The sequence below is a fragment of the Felis catus genome, chromosome B4 (genome assembly GCF_018350175.1).
Source record: "Felis catus isolate Fca126 chromosome B4, F.catus_Fca126_mat1.0, whole genome shotgun sequence".
Lineage (NCBI taxonomy): Eukaryota > Metazoa > Chordata > Mammalia > Carnivora > Felidae > Felis > Felis catus.
Window position 1 is genome coordinate 135,564,387 of NC_058374.1, and position 22,492 is coordinate 135,586,878.

General features: G+C 52.7%; 1 protein-coding gene across 2 annotated transcripts; it reads right to left on the minus strand.

Moving 5' to 3' along the window:
* Positions 1-751: 751 nt before the first annotated feature.
* On the minus strand, positions 752-22,441 carry POLDIP3 (DNA polymerase delta interacting protein 3). Of its 2 annotated transcripts, XM_003989354.6 has the most exons (9): positions 22,283-22,441; positions 13,976-14,366; positions 12,978-13,064; positions 11,757-11,852; positions 9,892-10,071; positions 9,237-9,314; positions 6,552-6,681; positions 4,108-4,174; positions 752-3,149 (listed from the first exon to the last, which is right to left on the minus strand). In XM_003989354.6, the coding sequence occupies exons 1-9, from the start codon at positions 22,339-22,341 to the stop codon at positions 2,972-2,974; spliced, it is 1,266 nt and encodes a 421-aa protein (XP_003989403.2). In that variant the 5' UTR covers positions 22,342-22,441; the 3' UTR covers positions 752-2,971. The 2 variants fall into 2 exon arrangements, with proteins under 2 accessions (XP_003989403.2, XP_023113320.2); XM_023257552.2 differs by lacking the exon at positions 12,978-13,064.
* Between the last annotated feature and the right edge of the window lie 51 nt (positions 22,442-22,492).

Here is a 22,492-nt window from a genome sequence, read left to right on the forward strand (position 1 = left end):
ACCACGTAGGATTCGTCAATTTAAAAAGAAAATTCTGATGTATGCTACCTGGAAGAAGCTTGAGGACATCTTGCTAAATGAAATAAGCCAGTCACACTGCAGGATTCTACCTATGCGAGTAGTCAGAATCTCAGAAAATATACTAACACTTGCCAGGGGTTGGGGGGGGGGGGGAACGGGCAGTTGCTGTTTCATGTGAATAGCATTTCAGTTCTACGAGAGGAAGAGTTATGGGGAGGATGGTGGTGACAGGTGCACAACGTGAATGTATCTACCACCACGGAAGCACACACTCACACATGGTTAAGATGGTAAATCTTATGTGTATTTTACCACACACACACACACACACACACACACACACACACACACACACACACACCATCAACAAATTACTTTCTTTCTAATGCGTAATTGGTCTAAGGTCAATTTCGCTGATGAGCTGAACTTCAAACCAAGGCCAAATTCGGGCTCTCTTGTTCGCCACGAACAGACCTGATTCTATGTTACGGCTGACGATGCCGGATACCCAGTGAGGCATTTCAGGCCCAGGATATACTGAGGCACCGTGCCTGGTGCGTCACAGACTCACGCTCACGTCCCAGACTGAGGAAACTGGGGTTCGGCAAGTCCTGTGAGGAGCTGCGCAAGGTCACATCTGGCGAGGAGTAAAGCAGAGGCCGATTCCCGTTTTCTAGAGCCAAGTCCCACAAGGCCACTCATAATCTTTTAAGAAAGGACAGCTCAAAGGTAGGAATAACAAATATTTATTCAGAAATGGGTAAGTAACATACAGTCTCCTCTATCCCTTAATGTCTCTTCCTCTCCTTCTGAACAAGAGATACACGTGAGGAATGTGGAGGGGTGGGAGGTGGAGGGACACAAGGATTGGCCCATCACCTTCTCTTCCATTTCCCATGACGACACCCTACGAAGCAGGGGAGGCCAACAGGCTCCACCCTGCAAAGGACCACACGGCCGTCCGGAGGACAGGGCCCAGATGGCCAAGAGGCTGCAGCTGGGCTCCGTGAACTCTGTGATCACCGGAGCACCTGGCCCGGGACTGGCGGGGGGTGGGGGTGGGGGGTGGGGGGGAGGGCGAAGCCATATGCAGGCAGGCGATTTACCATCCCTACTTGAAGCAGAGTCCAAGGAGTGATCCGACTGTCCCCAGTACCTGAAACACCAGGTCCTACTGCCTTGTGGGTGCTCTCATGGATCAAGAAGGGGAAAGTGTAGGAGGAATGTCTTCCAGCTGCTGAGGAGAACTAAGTTTGCACCCGTGCAAAGTGGGGAGAAGGGAAGAAAGGAACAAAAGCAGCATCCTTTAGAGAACTGGAAGCTGGGGCACCGTCAGGTACATTCCTTGGACTCCTAAGGCCCAAGGAACCTCAGAGCTGGAGGGCTGCACAGTGTTCACAGCCCGAGTCCTTCCCGCTTACCGACAGAACTCTGAAAACATGAGTTTCCGGATTCTTCTTCACTGGGCTGGCCCCAAGCAGGCCACGAAAGACTCTTTAGTGTCTCAGGTCCCCTTTACTTCCTAGACTTGTGCCTTTCACAGCACTCGCTACGGATTCTGTAGCGCTCCAGAGCCCTGCTGCCCAGGTCGCTCCAGCTCTGCCAGCCTGGATTCCCTCGAAGTCCCAACAAAGCAGCAGCGGAGGCGGAGACGGAGAATGCCCCTGGAGCCATGCTGTCCTGGTATTCAGGGGCTGCCCCTGGGGGCTACGGTTTTGCCCCAACTGCCTGGAACCACGCTGAGGGAACAACCTACCAGCTTGCCTGGAAGGGCTGCTCTGCTCTCTCAACACCCCCCCCCCCCCCCCCCACCCCCCCGCCACCAAGGCCACCCACCACTCCTGTGCCCTTCACTGCCAAGGCAGGAAAAGACCCCTCTGGTCACGAATGGATGGGTCACTCCCAACAATGGGAACAGTGCCCCTTGGTGGTGGCTGGATCTGTGCCTCTCTCAGCATCCCCACTGTCCTGTAGGCATCTGAGGCCAGAAAAAGCCAGGAGCAAGACATCACTCCCACTCAAATAATCCCCCAGACCCTCAGTGTCACAGAACAATAATAGCCAGACCTTTATATAAAAAAACAAGACAAACCCAACTAGCGGAGAGCTGGCGTTTGCACCCAAGCCTTGCACCCAAGGTATGAAGAGTGCCGTGCCAGGTGAGCACTGGGAAGGTGGCCAGCCCCTGCCCGCAACGATACTGAGAAGGCTGAGAGCTGGGGCGGGGCACTAGGCATAACCCAAAGAATGGGAACTGTGAACTGGAGAAGTTACCAAGTCACCTGAGACGGCACAGGCCCTCGAAGCCAAGGGCCGGGGAGGCTCTTCCTAGTGGCGCAGCAGCATCCCCCGCCGCCCTTGCCGCGTGGCCCCTCCCGACCGCACGGGCCTAGAGCCAGTCGCGGTGAGAGCACCCAGGCCGCCTGCAGTGACCAGGCAGGTGAGCGGCCCAGCTCCAGAGCGGACCCGGCTTCCGCTAGGATGGCAGGGGCGCCCTTCCTCACTCCGCTTGAAAGTTTAAAAACAAGAAAGGGGAGGCAACTCCTCGCCTCCTGGAGAAAAAAAGTGTCCTTCAAAGAGGCCCTTCCCTGCACTCCAAGGGGCCACACGAAAGCCACCCAGAGGATTTAGGGTATCATTTTCAGACAAGGAATCAGTTCAAATTAGGGGCTCAAATTAGGGGTAGAGACGCTCTGAGCCACACAAGCCTACCCTGGTGATGAGGTGGAGGGAGAAGAGACAGACTACAGGAAACATTAACGCACAGAGGAGCACAGGGTAGAACACAACACAGAAAGGTGGGTTCCGTCCAGCGAGGAAGCTCTCTACCCCTGGCGACCCTTCCCACGCTCAGGGGCCTCCAGTCCGACGGCCCATTGGTCACAAGCTTCGCTTTAGGAAACAGAGCCACCCTCCTCTGCCCCTGCTTCTGGCTGCCTCACTCCCCTGCTCAGAGTTTGATTTTGAATTCTGTGGGCTGTGTAGTCACAGAGGCCCCTGAGGACTTGAAGAGCGCTTTCAGGATGGTGTCAGGGTCCACTTCGGCAGGAGGGTTGGAGGAGGCAGTAGAATTCACCCTGCGAGGCAACTCACTCTCCTTTTTCACTGAGGGGCTGTCACTCAGCCGTCTGTGGAGAGCAGAGAAGAGTCAAAATCCTTGTCAGTTCTCCCTCGGATGGGGAGGGAACCCACCATTTACCAAGCAGGTTACGAAAGCTGGGCGCTGAACGTAACGCTCTCCACACCCCTTGATCTCATTACATTCTGTAGCCTGTTGTGATCAGGGGTTTTGGGTTTAGGAAACACTCCGTATGTCCTTGAGGGGTGGTCACACACATCAGCTTAGTATGGATTTGGAGAAGTCTTGAAGTACAGAAACTGAATTCACTCCGTTTAGCGCAATGGTTCCCAAACTTATTAGGTCATTAAAACCCTCATTTTTCAGAATACAACTTATTCCTGGAATACAGCTTTAAAAACTTGTCCAAATCACACAATTCAACATCTAAGGTTCAAATCCTGGTCCTTCTAAATTTCAACGTCCGTCTGCCTGCCCCACCGACCTTGGCAAGTCTAATATCCTCCTGAGGTTTTTGTCTCCTCATCTATAAAAGATGTCCTGCCAGGCTACATTTTATGCATCTCAGGCTCTGAAAAATCTTCAGTCCTGGGCCAGACATGTACGTGCAGGTGTAAAAAAAAAACAGGGCTGGCACCGGGTACTGTCTCCATCAGGGTCAATGACAAGGAGGTGGGAGTTTTCCAATCACCTGGGTGGTGCACACAGCTGTACAAAGGACACAAGTGGCCTGCTCTCCACTTCCTTCTGAGGTATTTCTAAATTATAAAGCTGAGGACAAGGTCTTAACGCTAGCTCGTGGGGTCAACCCCTGCGGAAATGACAAGACGTCTCACTTTGTACAAAATTCAGCACTCCGACTGACCGCCTGCCAGCAGAGCGGAGGAAACGGAACAGAGGGAAGCGGTTCTGCAGGCAAGTTACCCCGAGGAGAAGAGACAGTCACACAGAGTAAACAAGGAGACAAGCTCCACTCTGTCCCCAGCACCACCGCCTTTGGAACTTACAGCAGAATGGGCTGGTCTGAGGTGATAACGTTCCCATTCATGTGAAGGTTGCACTTCATTGGTTGTCCTGAAAAAGAGCAAAAAAGAGAAAGCTCTGCCATGAGATTTCAGCCTAGGACAAAAGGCCAAGGGCTGTGACCTCTGCACCCACCACTGGCAGCTCTGGCTCCGTGACCGTGACCGGGGATGGAGCGGCCAGGCTTCGGGGATCCCAGGCTGAGGGCTATGAAACCTCAGCAATGACAGCACCAAAATGCAAAGTGGCCAACATCCCTTGCTTCTAGCAGAAGACGAGAACCGAAAGGAAGGGAGACACTGAACTCTGTGACGCAGTCTAAACTTCTTTGTGAAGCAGTAAAGGAAAATGTTTACGTGACAAAACTAAGTGAAAAAAGAATTCAAAAGTGAATATACACACTTCTACTTCGTCTATGAAAGATTAACTGTGACAAGTACTGCGCTGCTACTTTGCACGCTATGTGACTAGCACTGCAGTAACAGCACAAGAAAGGGGGGAAGAAGGAATATAGCCACGTAGGAGTAACATTTTTATACCTCACTAGAATTCGGTATTTATCTGAAATAGACTCTGATAAGTGACAACAAACACTATAAACCCTTGAGCAGTAAGACAGTGACTCAAAAAATATGGTGAAAAAAATGTTAAAGGAACTAAAATACCACACTAGAAAATATTCATATAATGTAAAAAAAAAAAAAAAAAAGCCACATTAAATGTGAATGGATTAATTAATCCAATCAAAAGGCAGGGACGGTCAGGCCGGATTTAAAAAAAAAAAAAAAAATTCAACAATATGCTGTCTATAGGAGACAGACCTTAGATTCAAAGATACAAAAAGGTTGAAAGTGAAAGGATGGAAATAAAAATATTACCCAAATAGCAACCCTAGGAAGCTGAAGTGGCTATTCTAATATAAGACAAAACAGACTTTAGAACAAAAAATGTTATCTAGAGACAAATAGGAACATTTTGTAATGATAAAAGGTCAATTCACCGGGGAGAAAACCATTATAAACATAAATGCAACTAACAACAGACCTTCAAATACACAAAGCAAAACCAGCAGAATTTAAATAAGTGAACAATATAGCTGAAGATTTCAATACTTCACTTTCATTAATAGATACAACAACCAGGCAGAAGACCAAAAAGGAAACAGAAGATTATAAGTCACCTAGACCTAAGAGACATCTACCAGCAGCAAAGCACATATTCTCCTTGAACACTTATGGAACAGAAGGAAATTTGGCTAATTCACAAATATATGAAAATTAAACAAAACAGCTCTAAATAACCAACAGGTCAAAGAAGAAATCACAAGGGAATTCAGAAAATACTCAAAGGTGAATGAAAATAAAGACACAATATACGAAAATATATGGGATGTAGCTAAGGCACTGCTTAGAGGAAAACGTACACCTGTAAATGCATACATTCAATACAAGAGTGAAAAGACAACCTACAAAATGGGAGAAACTATTGGCAAATCACTTATCTGATAAGAGACATATTAAAAATATATAAAGAATTCTTTTAGGGGTGCCTGGGTGGCGCGGTTGGTTAAGCATCTGACTCCTGATTTCAGTTCAGGTCTTGATCTCACGGCTCACGAGATCAAGCTCCGCACTGGGCTCTGTGTTGACAGCGCAGAGCCTGCTTGGGATTGTCTCTCTACCCCCTCTATCCCCACCCTCTCAAAATAAAGAAACAAACATTAAAAAAAAATTCTTTTAAACTCAACAAGTATGCAAAGAGCCCAAATACACATTTCTCTAAGATATACAAATGGTGAATATGCACATGAAAAGACACTCAACATCATTCACCATCAGGGAAACGCAAGTCAAAACTCCACCAGCTGTCTATTAGTCTCTGCATCGATGTACGCAATAAATACACAAATTATTCAATAAACACAGAAAGAACAGAACAGTGGAGAAAAGTGGCATGGCAGACAGAGCTTCTCTCTACAGGCTAACCCGAGATGAACAATGTGACTCTGAACTCAGTAAAATCAGTAGCTTACTCCCTAGAAGCAGAGCTCACCTAGGTGCTAACAGTTAGACAAGGCTTCAGGCCTTTTAGGAACCTGTTTCCTAGCAGTAATCAGACCAACATCTGGAAGGAGGCGGCTAGGACTCTTGGCTTCCCCGGCAAGACCTCTTAAGAGAACTATCCATGGAGAAATGGTATTTCTCTGCTTGCTAGAGTTATGTACTAGAGCTGGATGAAAACCTATAAAACAGGCAGCCCAGGGTGCTGCACGTCCCTATGTTCTTGGTGCAGAGGAAATCCCAGAGGGATGAACGAACCAGGAGCCCCTCCCCGCCCCCCATCTCAGAGGAAGGCCCACTCTGATGGCCTGCTGCTTGATAGCGACGAGCAGCAGGACGGTGAGGTGGCTGCTTTCTCCCGGACTCACCATCCAAACACCTGTTGTTATACTTCTTATATGCCGTAATGGCATCATCCTTCTTCACGAAGACCACCTCTGCTACCCCAGGATGGACCAGCCGAGCCCTTTTGAGGGCTCCACACACACAGAAAAGCTCCTGCAAAGAACAAGAGGGGTTAGCATCATCATAGGAGAATTTGGGGCCATTATACTGCCTGCCTGCCATTCACACACTCCAGGGGGCTCTGGGTAGACTGGTGGCTACACTCCAGTTGAATATGCCCAATGCCCAGGATTTCAGGGAGGTGCGATTTTAGGTGCCTCTCACTGTGGGACCAGACGAGGGGACAAGCTGAGCTGGCAGCAAGAAATGGTTCTGGGCTTATAAGCCTTGGAGTCCCTCCGCCCCCAGCAGGGCATCCCAAAGTCCTGCTTCGGCATCCACTGTCTCAACAAGGATAACAGAGAATTTCTCTGAGAGCTCTGTCACGAAAAGGAACATGTAGGCTCATCACAGGTAGTGGTTGCTATGTCACCTGGGAATGTGCAAGTTACCTCTCTGACAATGAGTTTTCTCTTCTGGGGGGGAAAAAAAAAGGAAGGTCTCACCTACTTCCCAGGGCTGCTGAAAGCCCAAGTGAAGTCATTTTTCAGGGCAGTGCTTTGTACACGTCACTGCCAGCACCGTGTCCTCTGACGCCTCATCGTGTCTTGCAGAGCAGGAGGTGAGGCCAGAGAGGGAACATGGAAATGGCCCACGGAGGCCGACTCCCACCCATGCCGTTTCTGCACTAGTAACTCCCTTCACAAGGTTGTTATGAGGACAAAAAGGCTTACAAAAAAGTCACAGAATGATTTGGTTTATTTTATTTAAAAAAAATTTTTTTTAAATGTTTATTTTTGAGACAGAGGGAGACAGAGAGTGAGTGGGGGAGGGGCACAGAGAGAGGGAGACACAGAATCCGAAGCAGCTCCAGGCTCCGAGCTGTCAGCACAGAGCCCGATGCGGGGCTCGAACCCATGAACCGTGAGATCGTGACCTCAGCCGAAGTCGGACGCTTAACCGACCGAGCCTCCCAGGCGCCCCAAGGAATGATTTGTTTTTAATGATAAAGTGGAAAATGTTAAATTCCAAAACCAAAATGTGGAACTGAACACTAAGTGTGATCCCAACTTCATTACTGCTGTTCTCCACACATTACCTGTGTCGGTAAAGATGGGAGGGTGGCTACTATCAGCGGTTACTCTGCGTGGTGGTGAGCACAGGCAGTCAGTTTCCACGACCCTGCATACAAAGTACCTGCCACCTAGTAAGTGCTCAATAGGGGCGCCTGGGTGGCTCTGTCGGTTAGGCGTCTGGCTCTTGATTTCAGCTCAGGTCACGATCTCATGGTCGTGGGATGGAGACCCGTGTCAGGCTCTGTGCTGACAATGCGGAGCCTGCTCTGGATTCCCACGCCTCCCCCCACCCCCCCACCGGCCTGCCCCTGCGTGTGTGTGCCTATCTTTCTCTCTCTAATAAATTTAAGAAAAACAAAAACAAGTGTTCGATAAATGGTAGCTATTACTACTTCTGTAATCAGGAAAAAAAATGTTTTAATCCCTTATTAATTCGTGAAGTATTAGGCAAAGTAGGCTACAACCTCCACCGTGCGTACCATTCACTGGTGAGCCTGCTTCCTTCTCAAAGCCATCCCACAGCAGTCACGTTTCACCACCGAAACCACTGTCAAGCGAGGCGGCCACTATGGGCTGTGACTGAATTTGGTGCGTTCATTCCGTGATCTGACAGTTCGCAGCTAAAAGGGGACCTGGACTTTTAAACTAATGGTGGGGTTTTTTGGTGCCCAAATGAAAACGAGGCAGACAAGCAGTGCCGGCTGGACCCAGCCGCCTGCTTCCCAGGTTTAGGTTCTGTCCACGAACTAAGGGTGGGACAGGACAGACCAGGGCAATCTAGAAAGCCAACCACCAAGCAACACCAATCCATCCCATTCCTTCTACTTTGGAATCATCGTGAAAACCCCTGGAGGAGGCAGAAGTTCCAAAGGCTCACAGGAAGATAAGAACCACCGGACTTTACGCCACGGAACAAGAGGATCTCATTCGAGACCCATCCAGCACGGTGCCCTGGCCCTGATTTAGAAGCTGTGAAGAACAGAATTGACACAGCCGGTCCGACTGCTATCTTCTCAAAGACCGGCTTCCAAGGCTGCGTCCTGGCTGGTGTCTGGGAACTTGGAATTTGGGACGCCCACCACCCTAATCGATAAGAGTGGTTCACTGAGCCTAAACTGTGCAAACGATGTGGTTTATGCTGAACACCTGCTTTCCTCCGGGGCATCTTGGAATGCTGGTACGCACTGGCAGAGGGTGCCTACGTAACTAGTTCCTGATAAAAACCCTGGCACTGAATCTGTAATGAGCTTCCCTGGTTTCACGTGTCACAACTGGCTGCTGGGAAAGAGAGTGCATCCTGACTCCACGGGAGAAGAATCCAGAAATTTGCACCTGGACCCCCAGCCTTTGCCACACGAGCCTTTCCCTTTGCTGATTTTGCTTTGGATCCTGTAATAAACCCTGGGCCTGACGTGACTCCACGCGGGGTCCCGTGAGCCCTCCTAAAGAACCAGCAAACCTGGCGGTGGTCTTGGGGGCCCCTGACACAGAAGCGGCTTGAGATGTAAGATTCTGGCAGGATACAGTACTCACCACGATGTCCTCCTCAGTGACTCGAGGGTGCAGATTGTTCACTGTCATCTTGGTGCCTTCCAAGGGGCTGAGGACAGGCTGCCAGACAAGACAGTTACCAGAAGTCACACAACAGCTATGCGCTCAACAGCAGCACGTGCTCTGGGCCAGCGGCCAGGAAGGCCCAGAGGAAACCCCCCTAGAGGGCCCGTCACGATCAGGCCCCACCACCCCATGCTAAGGGCCGGAACCTCTCATCACCTCCCCGATATGCCAGACACTTTCAGGCCTCTGAGCCTCTCCACGGAATGCCACTCATGTTTCAAGACCCACCCGGCTCAGGTGGACCTTCTGCTTGAAGCCTTCCCCGCTTGCCCAGGGGACCAATGCTCTGTCCTCAGTGCTCCCGGCAGCTCTCCTCTGGACAGACCTCCGTTCTACCGCCAGACAAAATTGCTCTGTCTGCACCTCTGTCCACCCCACTCGCCTGCACGCAACCGAAGGGCAGGGGCCACCGAGTCTCGGTTTGCTCGCTTGTGAAATGGAGGTGGCCACGTCTGCCTACCTCACGGAGGTGCCGTGAGGACGCGACACGGTACGCACAACACACCGCCCACCCAGCACGGCCTGACTCTCCACTGGTATGCTCGCTTTCTCTCCTTCACCTTCACCTCACCTCAGCAGGCGGCAGCTCTTTGGGAGGCTCCTCCTTGTTCACTAGCGTCCGAGACATGTTGGTCAAGGCTTTTGTTCGAACAGAGGAGGGGAGGGCAGGAGCTGTGTATGCATCATTCTGAACCACTTTGGTGAGAGGGAGGGCCTTGGACACGGAGAACTTGGAACTGCTCAGCCCGGCCTAAACAAGAGGCAGACAGGAATCTGAGGGGCTAGAGAAGAAGGGGAGAGAAAAGCCCTAAGGGGCTCACGACCGCCACCCCCGAGCCCTCCCGGCTCCGCAACTCCCTTAGAGGTCTGGAGCCAAAAAAGGTTGCCAGGGACTTCCCCCAAGGAACGGGCGGGAGGGGAGAAACACAGTTTGTGCTCACAGAAGCCACTCTCTAGTGCAGAAGTCCTTGGTGAGAAACTTCCATGCAGGCCTGATCTGAAGCCATAGGCCGACAAGTTTGGGGTCAAGTTCATTCCCAGACCTGCTTCTCACACAATGGGCTGATTATCAGTTCTGCGCTGGCTAGGCACAGGAACCCGCTCTTAAGAAGGCCCAGACTCCCAGCTTTTTGGTCCCCGTTTCGACCGCACAGAGACACCAGGCAGAGCCCTGGCCCGATCAGCTCCCAGACCGTCAGGGGCAGGCTGCCAGAGTTGGTAGGTGCAGACCAGCAGACGCAGTTCCCTCCCTCCCCTGCTGCCCCTGACGGGGGATGTGGTCCCTTGGATATATAAGCCAGTCAACTCCCGGGTGTTAGCGCGTCTGAGGAAAAAGACGTCGGAGGCAGAAGCGGCAGGGCTGATTCACCAGCTTCTCTGAATCAAATGACGTGTCCACTCCTCACGCTCGACTCCACATTTCTCAAGCTGCTGAGTCTTGAGAGCCAGTGCAGTGAGTGTAGGGGTTACACGCAGGGCCTGGGAGCCAGACTGCTTGAGCTGGAACCTCAGACCCACTATTTATAAGCTGGGTGATACTGACTGTATTTAACCTCTCTGTGCCTGATTCCTCATCTGTAAAACAGGAACGACAGTAGTACCCACCTCACCGGGTGGGCGGGAAGGGGAGTCTTAAATTGGTTCACGCAAACCCTGCATTTTTTCAACCAGGGTGAGCCACGAACCGAGCCAGCCGACACCCCCCCGGCAGCAGACCTCAGCAATGCAACCAGTGCAAAGGCCCAGTGCCTGCAACAAATCGGCAACCTTCAGCTTCACGTGTCACTTTAAGAACTTCAGTGGCAACCAGGTGCAAACCGGTCCACACATTTCAACGCAGTGACAATACGGAGTCTTTGGGTCTCTGCAGGCCCAACAAAGGCCCTTGGCTCGGGTGGCCCCTGGCCGCCCTCCCCGTAACTGGCTATACCCGCTGACGCCGGCCTCCCTGCCATTCCAGATACTGCTCTCTCTGCTTCTCTGCGTGGCATCTGACCAGCACCCAGTCTTGCCCTGCAAGCGGGCTGCACGTGGTGGAGAGCACAGGCAAGGTCGTTTATTCTTGCTCACACCGACTGAGGCAGTCCAGTTTCAAAAATGGAATTGGAGGGAAGGAGAACACACAGAACATTCTGCCACAGAGGAAAGAAAACGGGATTCCCTCCCGTGTGATCTCACATTTCCCCCGAAGTGCCTCCAGCAGCAACTGGAGGGTGTAGCCCCACACTTCACTAGCTGCGGGCCCCTGAACACGATCACCGGCCACTCTGGTCTCAGCACTTATGAAACCAGCCACTGGACCAGTTCCAGTTCTGAAAACCTTAGGACCCAAAGGAAGAAAGATTTCGGAACTGAAAGGCCATACACTCGCCCACGTCTCCCACCCACCCGATCTGCTATGCATGGCGAGTGCAGGAAAAACCTAAAATGCCTTACCATGTGGTGGAGAAAGCTGCTTGAGGCTGCAAATTTCATCTGTTTACTGGGAATGGGAGCTACAGCGTCATCATCGTCCTCCAGGTCATACACATTCTGAAAAGAAAGAAAGAACAGCTAACGTGGCCTGCAGGCTCTCGACAGACCTTTGGAACAAGGACAGCAAGACATGGAGGTGAATGATGGATGGAAAAGCGGGTGTGTGTGGGGGGGGTGCCTGGGGAGACTGGCCCGGGAGGCCAGGGTTCAAATCCTGATAGGCTGGCTCCTCACCCACAAGGACCCCACGAAAGTGCTGCAACCTCCAGGTACATTAGAGTTTCCTCTCCACAAGTGGGCAACACCTAGAAACACTTGCGATGTTTGTTTACCATCTTGGCTTAGAAAGTCCATCCCAGGCAGTCTGGCCTACAGAAATAAATCCAACCCCTAGAAAGAGCTCCAGCCACAACCATGTTCACAGAAGGATTTCTAACAGTGAAAATTACAGGAAAATGGCTTAACTGGAACATCAACTCAAAGGACTATGCAGTTATTAAAAACGTTCACAGTAAACGTGAATCAGAGAAGTGCTTGAGTTATAAAGTGCAAACAGAATGACAAAAAATCGAATAATAATATAACCACAACTACAGCTATGCATTAACTAAACAATAATGACACTTAAAACAAAAGGAACCAGGGCAGAATTTCAATAGCAGCTGGCTTTGGAGAGCAGGACCAAGAGGGACTTTTTTTTCCTTTTTAATCTTTCTCTATTTTGCAGTGTTCTGTATTAAGCACATACTACTATTTTTAATGTTTATTTTTGAGAGAGATAAAGAGACAGAGTACAAGCTGGGGAGGGGCAGAGAGAGACAGACAGACAGACAGACAGACAGACACAGAATCCGAAGCAGGCCAACGCGGGGCCCAAACCCACGAACCATGAGACCATGACCCGAGTTGAAGTCAGACGCTTCACCAACTGAGCCACCCGAACGCCCCCCGCACATACTACTTTTATAATAAAAAAGAGAAGACTCTCAATCTGCCTCTCTGCCCCTTAAATACTCACCTCCCCACCCCCATAAGAAATTTCTTTTTAAAAGTCATAAACTGCGAGAAGCTAAATGTAATTTCTCCAATTCTTCACACTGGGAACCTTGGCCAGGCCTAAGTTCATCCACTCAGAAGAGTCCATCAAAACACACAGGTGTGCACACACACTCTCTCTCTCACCTGCTTGGCCGGGTGATTATTGACAACATTGATCCTCATTCCAGCAGGATGGGTGTGAAGGGGTGTCATGGCCTTCTGCTGTGGAACCTAGAAAACCCAGAGACCAGAATTCATCCCCTGGGGTCCACACGTGTCCTCCATGCGTCAGGAATCACTGAACGTGAAGTATGGTAGCGCTCAGTTTGGGTCTGTGGTAAAAAGCCCTGGAGTGCCTCATGTCCAAAGCAGGAGTGACAGAAAGCCTCGTCATCCTGCCTGACGAGCCTGGCTCGATACATCTGCAGCCGCTACTCCTGTCACCAAGGTTGCTGTGAAGGTTGAAGGATACTGTTTTCGCCCCCCTGGGTAGCTGTGCTAGCGGCCAGGGCATGGGACAAGGAGTTGGGTGTGACCAGGCTCCTACCCGGTCCTCCCATTCACCGGTTGTGCTAGCCCTGGGCACCATAATTCACAATTGAGACCTCGAGTCTTCTCTATAAAACTGGGGTAATGGGGCGCCTGGGTGGCTCAGTCGGTTGAGCATCTGACTTCAGGCCGGGTCATGATCTCACGGCTTGTGAGTTCAAGCCCCGCGTCGGGCTCTGTGCCGACAGCTCAGAGCCTGGAGCCCACTTTGCATTCTGTGTCTCCCTTTCTCTCTGCCCCTCCCCAGCTCACGCCCTCTCTCTTTCAAAAATAAATTAAAAACAAAACAAAACAAACAACTGGGGTAATGATCCCAGAGTTGCAGGAGAAATAAGTAAGGTCATAGGTGTAGTGCCTGCCCCACAGCGCGTGCTCCACGGCGTCCGTCCTCTCCTTGCTCTTCCCTCCATCGCTAGCTCTCTTGAGAACGTCACTTACTTCTGCCGCAGCCCCCTTTCCTCTCCGGGACACTCGCTGAAAACCCCGCCTCCCTCACAGGGTTACTATCCAAACACTTGGGAGAGCTGTCATTTTGCCCAAACACTCCTGGCCCCCACCGCCTGTTCCCGCCTTCCCAGGAGAGCCACGCCTACCTGGATGGTTTTGGTGAGCTTCAGGGCAGGGGTCACTGTCCCAATGGGTGGGCTCATGAAGGCGGCTGGGGAGTTCCGCTTCAAGCTGATCTTCTCCCGGGCATCGGCCACCTGGCGGGGCTTCTGGGGCACCGCGCTCTGCTGCTTGCGGGAGTTCAGCATCTCTCTGGCATCCTGCACTTTCCCTTTGATCCGGAACCGAGCATCTTTCTGCAGAAGCTTTTCCCGGGCATCCTTGACCCCCAGCTTGAGCCGGGCGTCCGAGAGGCCGATCTTCTGCCGGGCATCAAACCTCTGCTGGAAGGTGGCTGTGCGTGCTGGCTGGCTGAGAAGGCTCTGCTGGGTCCCAACACGAGATCGAACACCTCCAATTCCTGGTCTGGCATTGAGACTGCAAGTACAAATTGCACATTAGGTGGATCTGGGTGTCGAGAGCGGCCCATGGAAGTAGAGCCATCGTCATACTGGGAAGAGAGGGAGTTTCTGGAGAAATCAGAAGTCTGCTCGCTGAGCAAACAGGCTTATGTTGAAACTTCTTTTCTGGTTCATGACTTTTAACTTTGCATTGCAAATAAAATTCGGAAGAGGGGCCTGGCGGTTTCGATCACCAGGTAACACACTGGTTTCCTCCCTAGACCAGGTGTTCTGAGACGTCATTAGGAACAATAACCTCCAAATGAGGCTGGTCCCAAAAAAAGGCGTATCCCCCAAATATTGTAACCCCACACAGGGGAAGAACAACTTCAGTTTCCAAAGTTCTTCACAGGCTTGCTCTCAGTCAGCCCTCTCAGCACCCTGTGGGGTGGGTCAAACAGGCCTGGAGAGATCCAATGGTAAACAGAAGACACCAGCCTGCCTTCGGTGGTCCAGGTCTCCAGGGCCAGCACAAGATCCCCACTGGGCCGGGAGCAGGAGCCACCCGCTAACAGGTGGAAAAGAAAAACAGCCACTTTGTCTGAGTTGTTTCCACTCACAACACTTCTGACACCAAAAGTGTGGGTGTTCTCCTGACATCAACCCTTCTCAAACCTTCCGGACATCACCGGGTGTCCTATGATTCAACTCTGACACAACATACCCAGAGTCTGCACAGACCCCACAGGTAACGGGCTCAGTCCCCCAAGACGGCCCTCACTTCAGATGCCACTCCCAAGTCCCGGGCTTCCCATCCTTCTGACAGACTAAAACTGAGGGGACCCACGCCCGCTCCTCAAGTTCGGTAAGTTGCTAGAGTGGCTCACAGAATGCAGCAGAAACAGTTTACGCGCTACCATTAGTTTGTTATGAAGGATACAAGTCAGAAACAGCCAAATGGAAGGGGTGTGGAGTTCCCATGCCCTCTTGGGGTGCACCACCCTCCCAGCACATACACATGTTCACCAACCCAGAAGCTCCCCAAATTCCACTGTACAGGGGTTTTTATAGAGGTTCCATTATGTAAGCAAGGTTGAATGGCTGGCCATTGAAGACAGCCTCCCTCTCCCTGGAGGGCGGGGGGCGGGGAGGACTGCAAGTTCCAATGAACCATGCCCAGGTCTTCCTGGTGACCAGCCCCCATTCTGAAGCTAGCCAGGGACCCAGCAAAAGCTACCTCATTAGAACAAAAGATGCTCCTACCACCCTTATAACTCAGGGTTTTAGGAACTGTGGGCCAGGAACCAGGGATAAAACCAAGTACGTGTTTATCACACTCTGCAACAACAAGAATGTCAAATCCAGAAACTGTTAAAATCGGAAATGAACCAAACTCCATTACACAGGCCTCATTTGCTTGCGGGGTTCCTCTGTTGGCCCTTCAGTGGCTCGTGAGTAAAGAGAAGGCTCTTCCAAGTACAATCCTGGAAGTCCTTCCTGGGGTCCACAAGCTTCTCCCTCACCCCCCCGCCCACCACACCACGAGGCCGGTCTACTCCAGCCGCTGCCGCCACCACCACTGCCCCCACCCTCGCGGCGGGTGCCCTGCCTGGGACTCTGGCTCCCAAGGCAACATCTCCTCTGAGGGAAACCCTCCTTCTCTGCTTGTTCCGGGACAGCCCTCCTCTGTGCCTCCAACTCCATCTGCTTGTTTTCTCTTCCCCACTGGACTGGGAGGGGAGGTCGGGGCTCATTCTGTTTCAGGGCCCAGTGCTTTACAGGCGGTGCTGAAACCTGGCTGAGCTAAGTTAGAAACTCTGGTGGAGCTGCTTAAAAACACAGCTGTCTAGACTCCGTCCTCACAGCTCCTAAATCCAAAATCTGGGTGAAGGCCTGGGCATCTGCACTTTTGACTCCATAGGTGGTCCTGGATTAGACGGCAGTGTTCAGAATCTCGGACCTGGTGTCAGAAGGCAAAATTCTGCTGAACAAACAAGTTCCCGTATGGCCTCCCACATCTGTGTCCAGGCCTCCCAGGAGGCCTCCTAGTACTCCCGCGGGCCTCCGCAGCCGCCTGGGGACTGTCCCGCAGCTCCCGTGCTCACAGCAGGAGCGTACCCAAAGAACCAGCCAAGGCAAGCCTGGACTTTCACCCAGTTATCCTTAGACTGGAGGAAACACACCTGCTGCCCCCAGCATGCCAGAACACTGCCCGAGACCGTGATGCGTGGACCAATTTTCTTTGGAAAACAGCAAATTATTTTAGGATTTAAATACTTTCCAGTGGGTCTATACAGGAAGTGGGTGGAAGAGAGAGGGAAAGGATCATTTACAGAACTGATCCGATTAGGTTTAAGGTGGGGGTGGGGCTGCTTGTCCGTCCCTGTCCCGTTTTCTCCTGTAGAGGCAGGGGCTTAAAAAAAAAAAAAAAAAAAAAAAAAAAAAAAGGCAAAGCCAAAGGGCTGGGGTGTTTAGGGAGGCCAGCAAGCATGACGAGGGAGAGAGGGACAGACAGCACCCCCCCACCCCCCTGGAGTGGCCTGCCCTCAGTTTCAGGGTCAGCGAGGTCTCGGCAATAGTGGAGCTGGGCTTTCTGGCGGCACCGAAACCCACAGCTACTGGAGGGGCCCCTGGTGTTTATGGAGGGAACAACACACGCTTCCTAATAAAGCCCTACCCGCAGGCCCAACTAGCTGGTGAGGTGACCCCACTGTTTTTGTTTGTTTTTTAATGCCTTCAGCTCCCTACATCTTCCTACACCCATCAAAGAAAAGCAACAGGCTGTCCGTGCAGACCAGGAGCTACGACTGAAGGCCTACTCATAAAATGGGGAAAAGGATTTTGATCAACCTTTACTGCCCAGATCCAGGAGAAACCAGTGTCGGTGGAAAGCACTCCAGATAAAACTGTCTGCTTATCACACAGGGGACCTCTCTGAAGCCACAGGCTTTGGGCTGGGGAATCAAGTCACCACAGAGAGCATGGTGAGGAGCACTCCCGCTCTAGGAGAGGAAGGCTCACACCTGTGGGGACACCAAGAGCCGCCAGACACACCTGTGGGGCAGCGAGAAGACTTAGATGCGCCCCCCCCCACCCGGGTGTCTGGGAAGAGCAGAGGGTGTCAAAGGTCACACAAACAGCCCACCGTAGCCTGCAGCCTCTTTGCCCTCGCAGCTCCGGTGGGTTCCCCGGTTCCCGCCCTCCTGAGCACTCCCTCCTCGCCTCTCCCTTACCGCCTCCCGGCTGGCCGGAAGCTTCCCTCCTTGGGGGAGGTCAAGCCCAAGTTGCCGGCGGCGCTGAATCACAAGGACCTGTTCCCAAGCCCGCGCCTCCTGCAGCACTGAGAGCCTCTGTAAACCCTGCCATCTCCTCACCTGGGTCAGCCCTGCACCAGGGGAATAAAAAAAGGCTCAAAGGGCTTTCCAGTTGTGAGCTCCCGCCAAGTGGTGTCAGGGACCCTACAGCTGCCCCACCCCCGTATATTCTCCCTTCGCGCTCACAACTGTGAGCATTAGGTTATTATCCACATTTCACGGAGGACGTCCTGGTGAAGGCTGGTCTTCACTGCATCTACTTAAAGCACCAATAAATGAAGCACGGGTCCAGGATAAAGACCAGAGACTGAGGAGTTGAAGAAGGGGGAGTGCTGTCCCAGGCTAAGGAAGATCTTAGGCCCCCAGACCCGTCCAGGACCACAGCACACTCCCTAGTGACCAGGGGGTGAGCACACACACACCGAGCGTGGCACGGCGTGCTCACTCTGGCCCCACGTGCCACACTGCCTGTCTGGCAGGAAAGGCCACCGAGATGCCTCGGGCCGGGCCGGTCTTTCTATCTCCGTGAACAGCACAAAAGGTCCATCGGGGAGGGAGGGCATGTAGTTGTGGATGCGGGAGCGCGAGTGAGCCGCTTCCCCGCAGCCCCCCGCACTCAATCCCCAGTCCTTTCAGCTCCTTTCCCAGCAGCTTTAGGGGCTTCAGTGTGCAGGCTTTTTATAATCGCCGCCCCTCCTCCTGCATGAAAGGACAGCCATTCATCCCGGCGGGCAGCAGCGCTGGGTACAAGGCAGGCATTAGTCATCAGGAATTTTTCAAATAAACACTCCCGCTAGGTCCGGGTCTCCAAAACACAGAGTCCGCGGTGTTACCCTCCGGTTCCAAGAACCGCCCGAGGGCTCCCTAACAAAGCCCAGCCCCTCAGCGGAGCCTCTGGTCTGGCCCGGCTTCCGCCTGCAGCCTCACTGCAGACTCGCCCCGAGGTCCCCGAAACACGTTCTGGCCTCAGCACTTGTTGGGAAGGGGCGGGGGAGGTTTTGAGCAAGTCTCTGGACTCTGAACTGCCCCACCCGGCTCTGCCCTGGCTCCGGAGCCCCACGGGGTCCTGGAGAGAGCGCTGTGGGTGAGAGCCAATGCCCCCACCCCGGAATCTCAGCGCCTGCCCGGACCCCACTGGAGCCCGGGTGCTCTCCCCCACACCCTGACCCGAGCCGGCTCTGGACAGATGTCTAGCCCAAGGATCCAGGCCCATTAGTGGGGCCCTGGCTTGTTATTATAAAGTGGATTTTAATCCACGGGCATCTCTGGGTCACGGTTCATGTGTGTCGAGGTCGTCTTTATGTGGAGGAAACACACTTTAGTTCTGTTACATGAGAGTCAGTTCTGAATTAAGGGCTTCACGGACACAAAGAAACAAGATACCATCCCCTGACCCTCCAAGAGACTCTTGTGCAGATGTTTTGTTTTAAATCACAGTTCTTCCCCTCCAAGTTACATAACGACTAACTTTCCTCCTCTTTGCTTCAGGTCTACAATTCCTTTATCTTATTTCAACAAGGAGACAAACCCCAAGTACCAGGAACAGAGAGCCCTGGCCTGAAAAGCCGACCAACCTCCTTCCCCGTGGCTCCCAGGACTCCCCAGACAGGGCATCTGGCCCAGAGCTGCTCAACTCCAGCATACTCAAGGGCCAACCTTCCCACCAAGGCTGCCTGCCACCTTAGATGAACCTTCCCTAACCAGGAGGCGGCAGTGGACGGACAGCGGTCATCTGCGAGCTAAACTCAGAGCGGGCGACTTTGCTAACGTGACCAGCAGTATGCTCAGATCTTAAGGAAAAAAACGACGAGAACGGGCCCGCACTGCAGCTGGTGCCCAGTGCCCTCCTGGGGAGACTCATCCGTGGGCCTTGAGCCACGGAAGTCCCCGGGGAGTTCTGTGCAGGGGGAAGGACAGCGCCCCGCCATGGCTGAGTGAAGTATCATTCTCTCCCTTTCTCTATTTTCACATTAATCATGGAAATCTTTTGATTAAGGGGGGGGGGCAGGTAGTAACAAGAATGACCCCTTTCTTGGCTCACAAGGTGTGATGAACACAAAACAGAAAGACTGCTCTAAAGAATGAATACATTCCATGACCTGTGGGGAAAGAGGTGATTTACATCTCCACCGGTTCGTTTGCTATTTCCACTAAGAAGAAGAACGTTTTCGGGGACAGTCACAGGTTCCACATAAACCATCAAGCTCAAAGTTCTTCCTGGGACCTCCATGCACCATCACTCCACAGTCCCAGGAAGGGGACAGTTCTTCCAGCAAGCATGTAGGACAGGATACAGTTACTGTAGGAAATGACATTTGTTCACTGACATAAGCTCAGACCTTTCAGTTCTTGACAGGGACACCCTGGCTGTGGCTTCTGTTGGTTTTGCAAGTAAAATAAAAATGAAGTTTCCACCAGGTTTAATGCAAACACAGCACGCATACTAGTCTCTGTCTGCACGGTCCCCCCTCCAATCTTCACATGACAGCAAAGTAATACTATCTCACGTATCGTGGCACAAAATTGGATGTTCCTTCTTTACTTAAAAGCCTTCCATAATGATGACCATAACTAACATGTATCAAACACTTAGAACCATCAAATACTCTGAAAGTACTATAGACAGATTAATTCACTTAGTCCTGACAGTCACCCAAGAAAAGAATTTTCCACATTTTATAAATAAGAGAGATAAGGAATGGTTAAGTAACTTGCACAAGCTCACGTGGACAGTGAGAGAAGGGAACTCAAACTTCACAGTTTGACTCCAGGGTTACCTACCGACACCCCCCCCCCCCAACCCCGCATGGGGGGGTGAGGGAGGGGTTTGGGCATCTACTCCTTTAAGGAAAGATCCACGATAATTGCCAACATTTGCTGAACACTCACCACCTGGTACAAACTTTAAAATATACATTTTTGTATTCTATCTAATCTTCTCAGCAACCTGCCAGGAACCAGTCTTACAAACGAGGGAGCTGCCCAGCTCAGAAGTCATCTCGCCAGGGAGGCACAGAACCCAACAACGGGCCCAGAAGGGCACCGGGCCTGCCTCCTCGCAGACAGGTGTTCATCCCACGGATCCCCCACCCAGTGCCCCACACGAGACTCTGTGCACCTCCACACTAAAAAAAAAAAAAAAAAAGTACAGACCCAACAGACAGTACAGACCGTCCGCAGCCAGGGCCGTGGGGGAGCTGATGGCATATGCGCGTGTCCCGGGAAGCTGGTTCATTCAGCAACTGTCCAGCAAATCTATGAAACCCAGATGGATTCACAAGTGGCCAGAGGACCCAGCACCAATTCCACACCAGTTATCGGAGGGGAGGACCTGGGAGAGAACAGCTGCGCAAATGAATACTTCCTGTGCGCCTGTTGCAAAGGAGTAGCCAGGTGGAGTGCTGGGCTGCTGAGTTCTGCAGAGGCGGCAGCAGGTGCAGTGGATATGTGGGTGGGGGTGGGGGGCTGGGGGGGAAATCTCCCTTTCAGTTAGCAACAGCAAGGATCTATTTTCTAGCTACAGGCACCAGGGGGATATTAATAAACATCTGTTGGGTGAATGACATGGGAGAAAACAGTATCTACAGCCAGTTTAGGAAGACACCTGAATTAGTGCCGGAGAACTGTTGGCCACGTTCCCACTTACTTCTTCATACAGCTGAACTGGAGCCCATAAAGGCTGGAAAGGACTAACAATACTTAAGGGTCCAGAGGAAGTTTGGGGCACATCACTGCAAATCATCTCCTCACTCAGATCCAGGACAGTCTACTCTGACAACTGGGAGTTACAAGCATCGAGAAGCTCCAACCTCCAGCCAATTCCACCTGTTTTTTTTTTTTTTTGCCCCAGGCCTGAGGTCAACTCAGCCAGCTGCTAAAGGGCACTCAGCCCCGATTCTCAGCTCTTCGTGGCCCCGGGCAAGTCTCTCTAACCTCTCCCGGCCTCAAGCTCTTCATCTGCAAAATGGGGAAAATAGCAGTACCTGGCCGGTACGGTTGCGAAAAGAGCAAATGGGACAAGAGATACTTGAAAGCGCTTGCAGAACTTGAAACGCCGCACCTCGGAGGCGAGTGTTAGAGGCAGCGGGGCCGGGAAGCGCACGCAGGATTTGGAAACGAAGGTCTGGGTTTGAGTCTCGGTTTCGGCGGTGGCGGTAACAGATCGGAGGAGTCCGAGCAACTCACTTCCCCGCTACACTTCAGTCGTCCTAACTCTAAGGCCGAGCAGATATCCTGGAGCGGCCGGGCCCACGTGCCGGTCTTCCCACGGGAGGGGGCCGTGCGCGGAGACCCCCCCCCGGACCCTTCCGTCGGGGACGGCCCCTCCCCCCGCGCGACCTGCCCCAGCGCGACCCCCACCCCCCACCCCAACCCCCGGGGCCGCTCCCACGAACCGGGCGCCCCGGCCCCGCCGCGGCCAGCGGCTTCCCTGGCCCGCCAGGGCGACGGCGCCTCCAGCCAGTGGACGGTCGGGCGGCCGGGCCCGCAGCGGCGGCGGGGCCTAGCCAATGAGGAGCGCGGCTGCGGCAGGGGGCGGGCGCAGACGGCGCTCCGCGTCGCTCCCGGGCCGCTCCCTCCCCCGCCCCGAGCCCCGCTAGGCCGCGGGCCCTGAGCACCGAAGGGAGAAAAGGCTGCTCACCGCCCCTTCGTCGCAGCTCCGCGCTTCCGGATGAGCTCGTCCAGGGAGATGTCCGCCATCTTGCACCGCCGAGCGAGCCGCGAGCCGCTTACACTCCAGCCCTCGAGCCCGCCCCTTCGGCCGCTCAGGAGCAACTAGCTGCTTCCGGCGTTCGGCCGAAGAACTCTCGCGACAACTCCAACAGGGCAAAAACCGGAAGGGGCGGAGAGC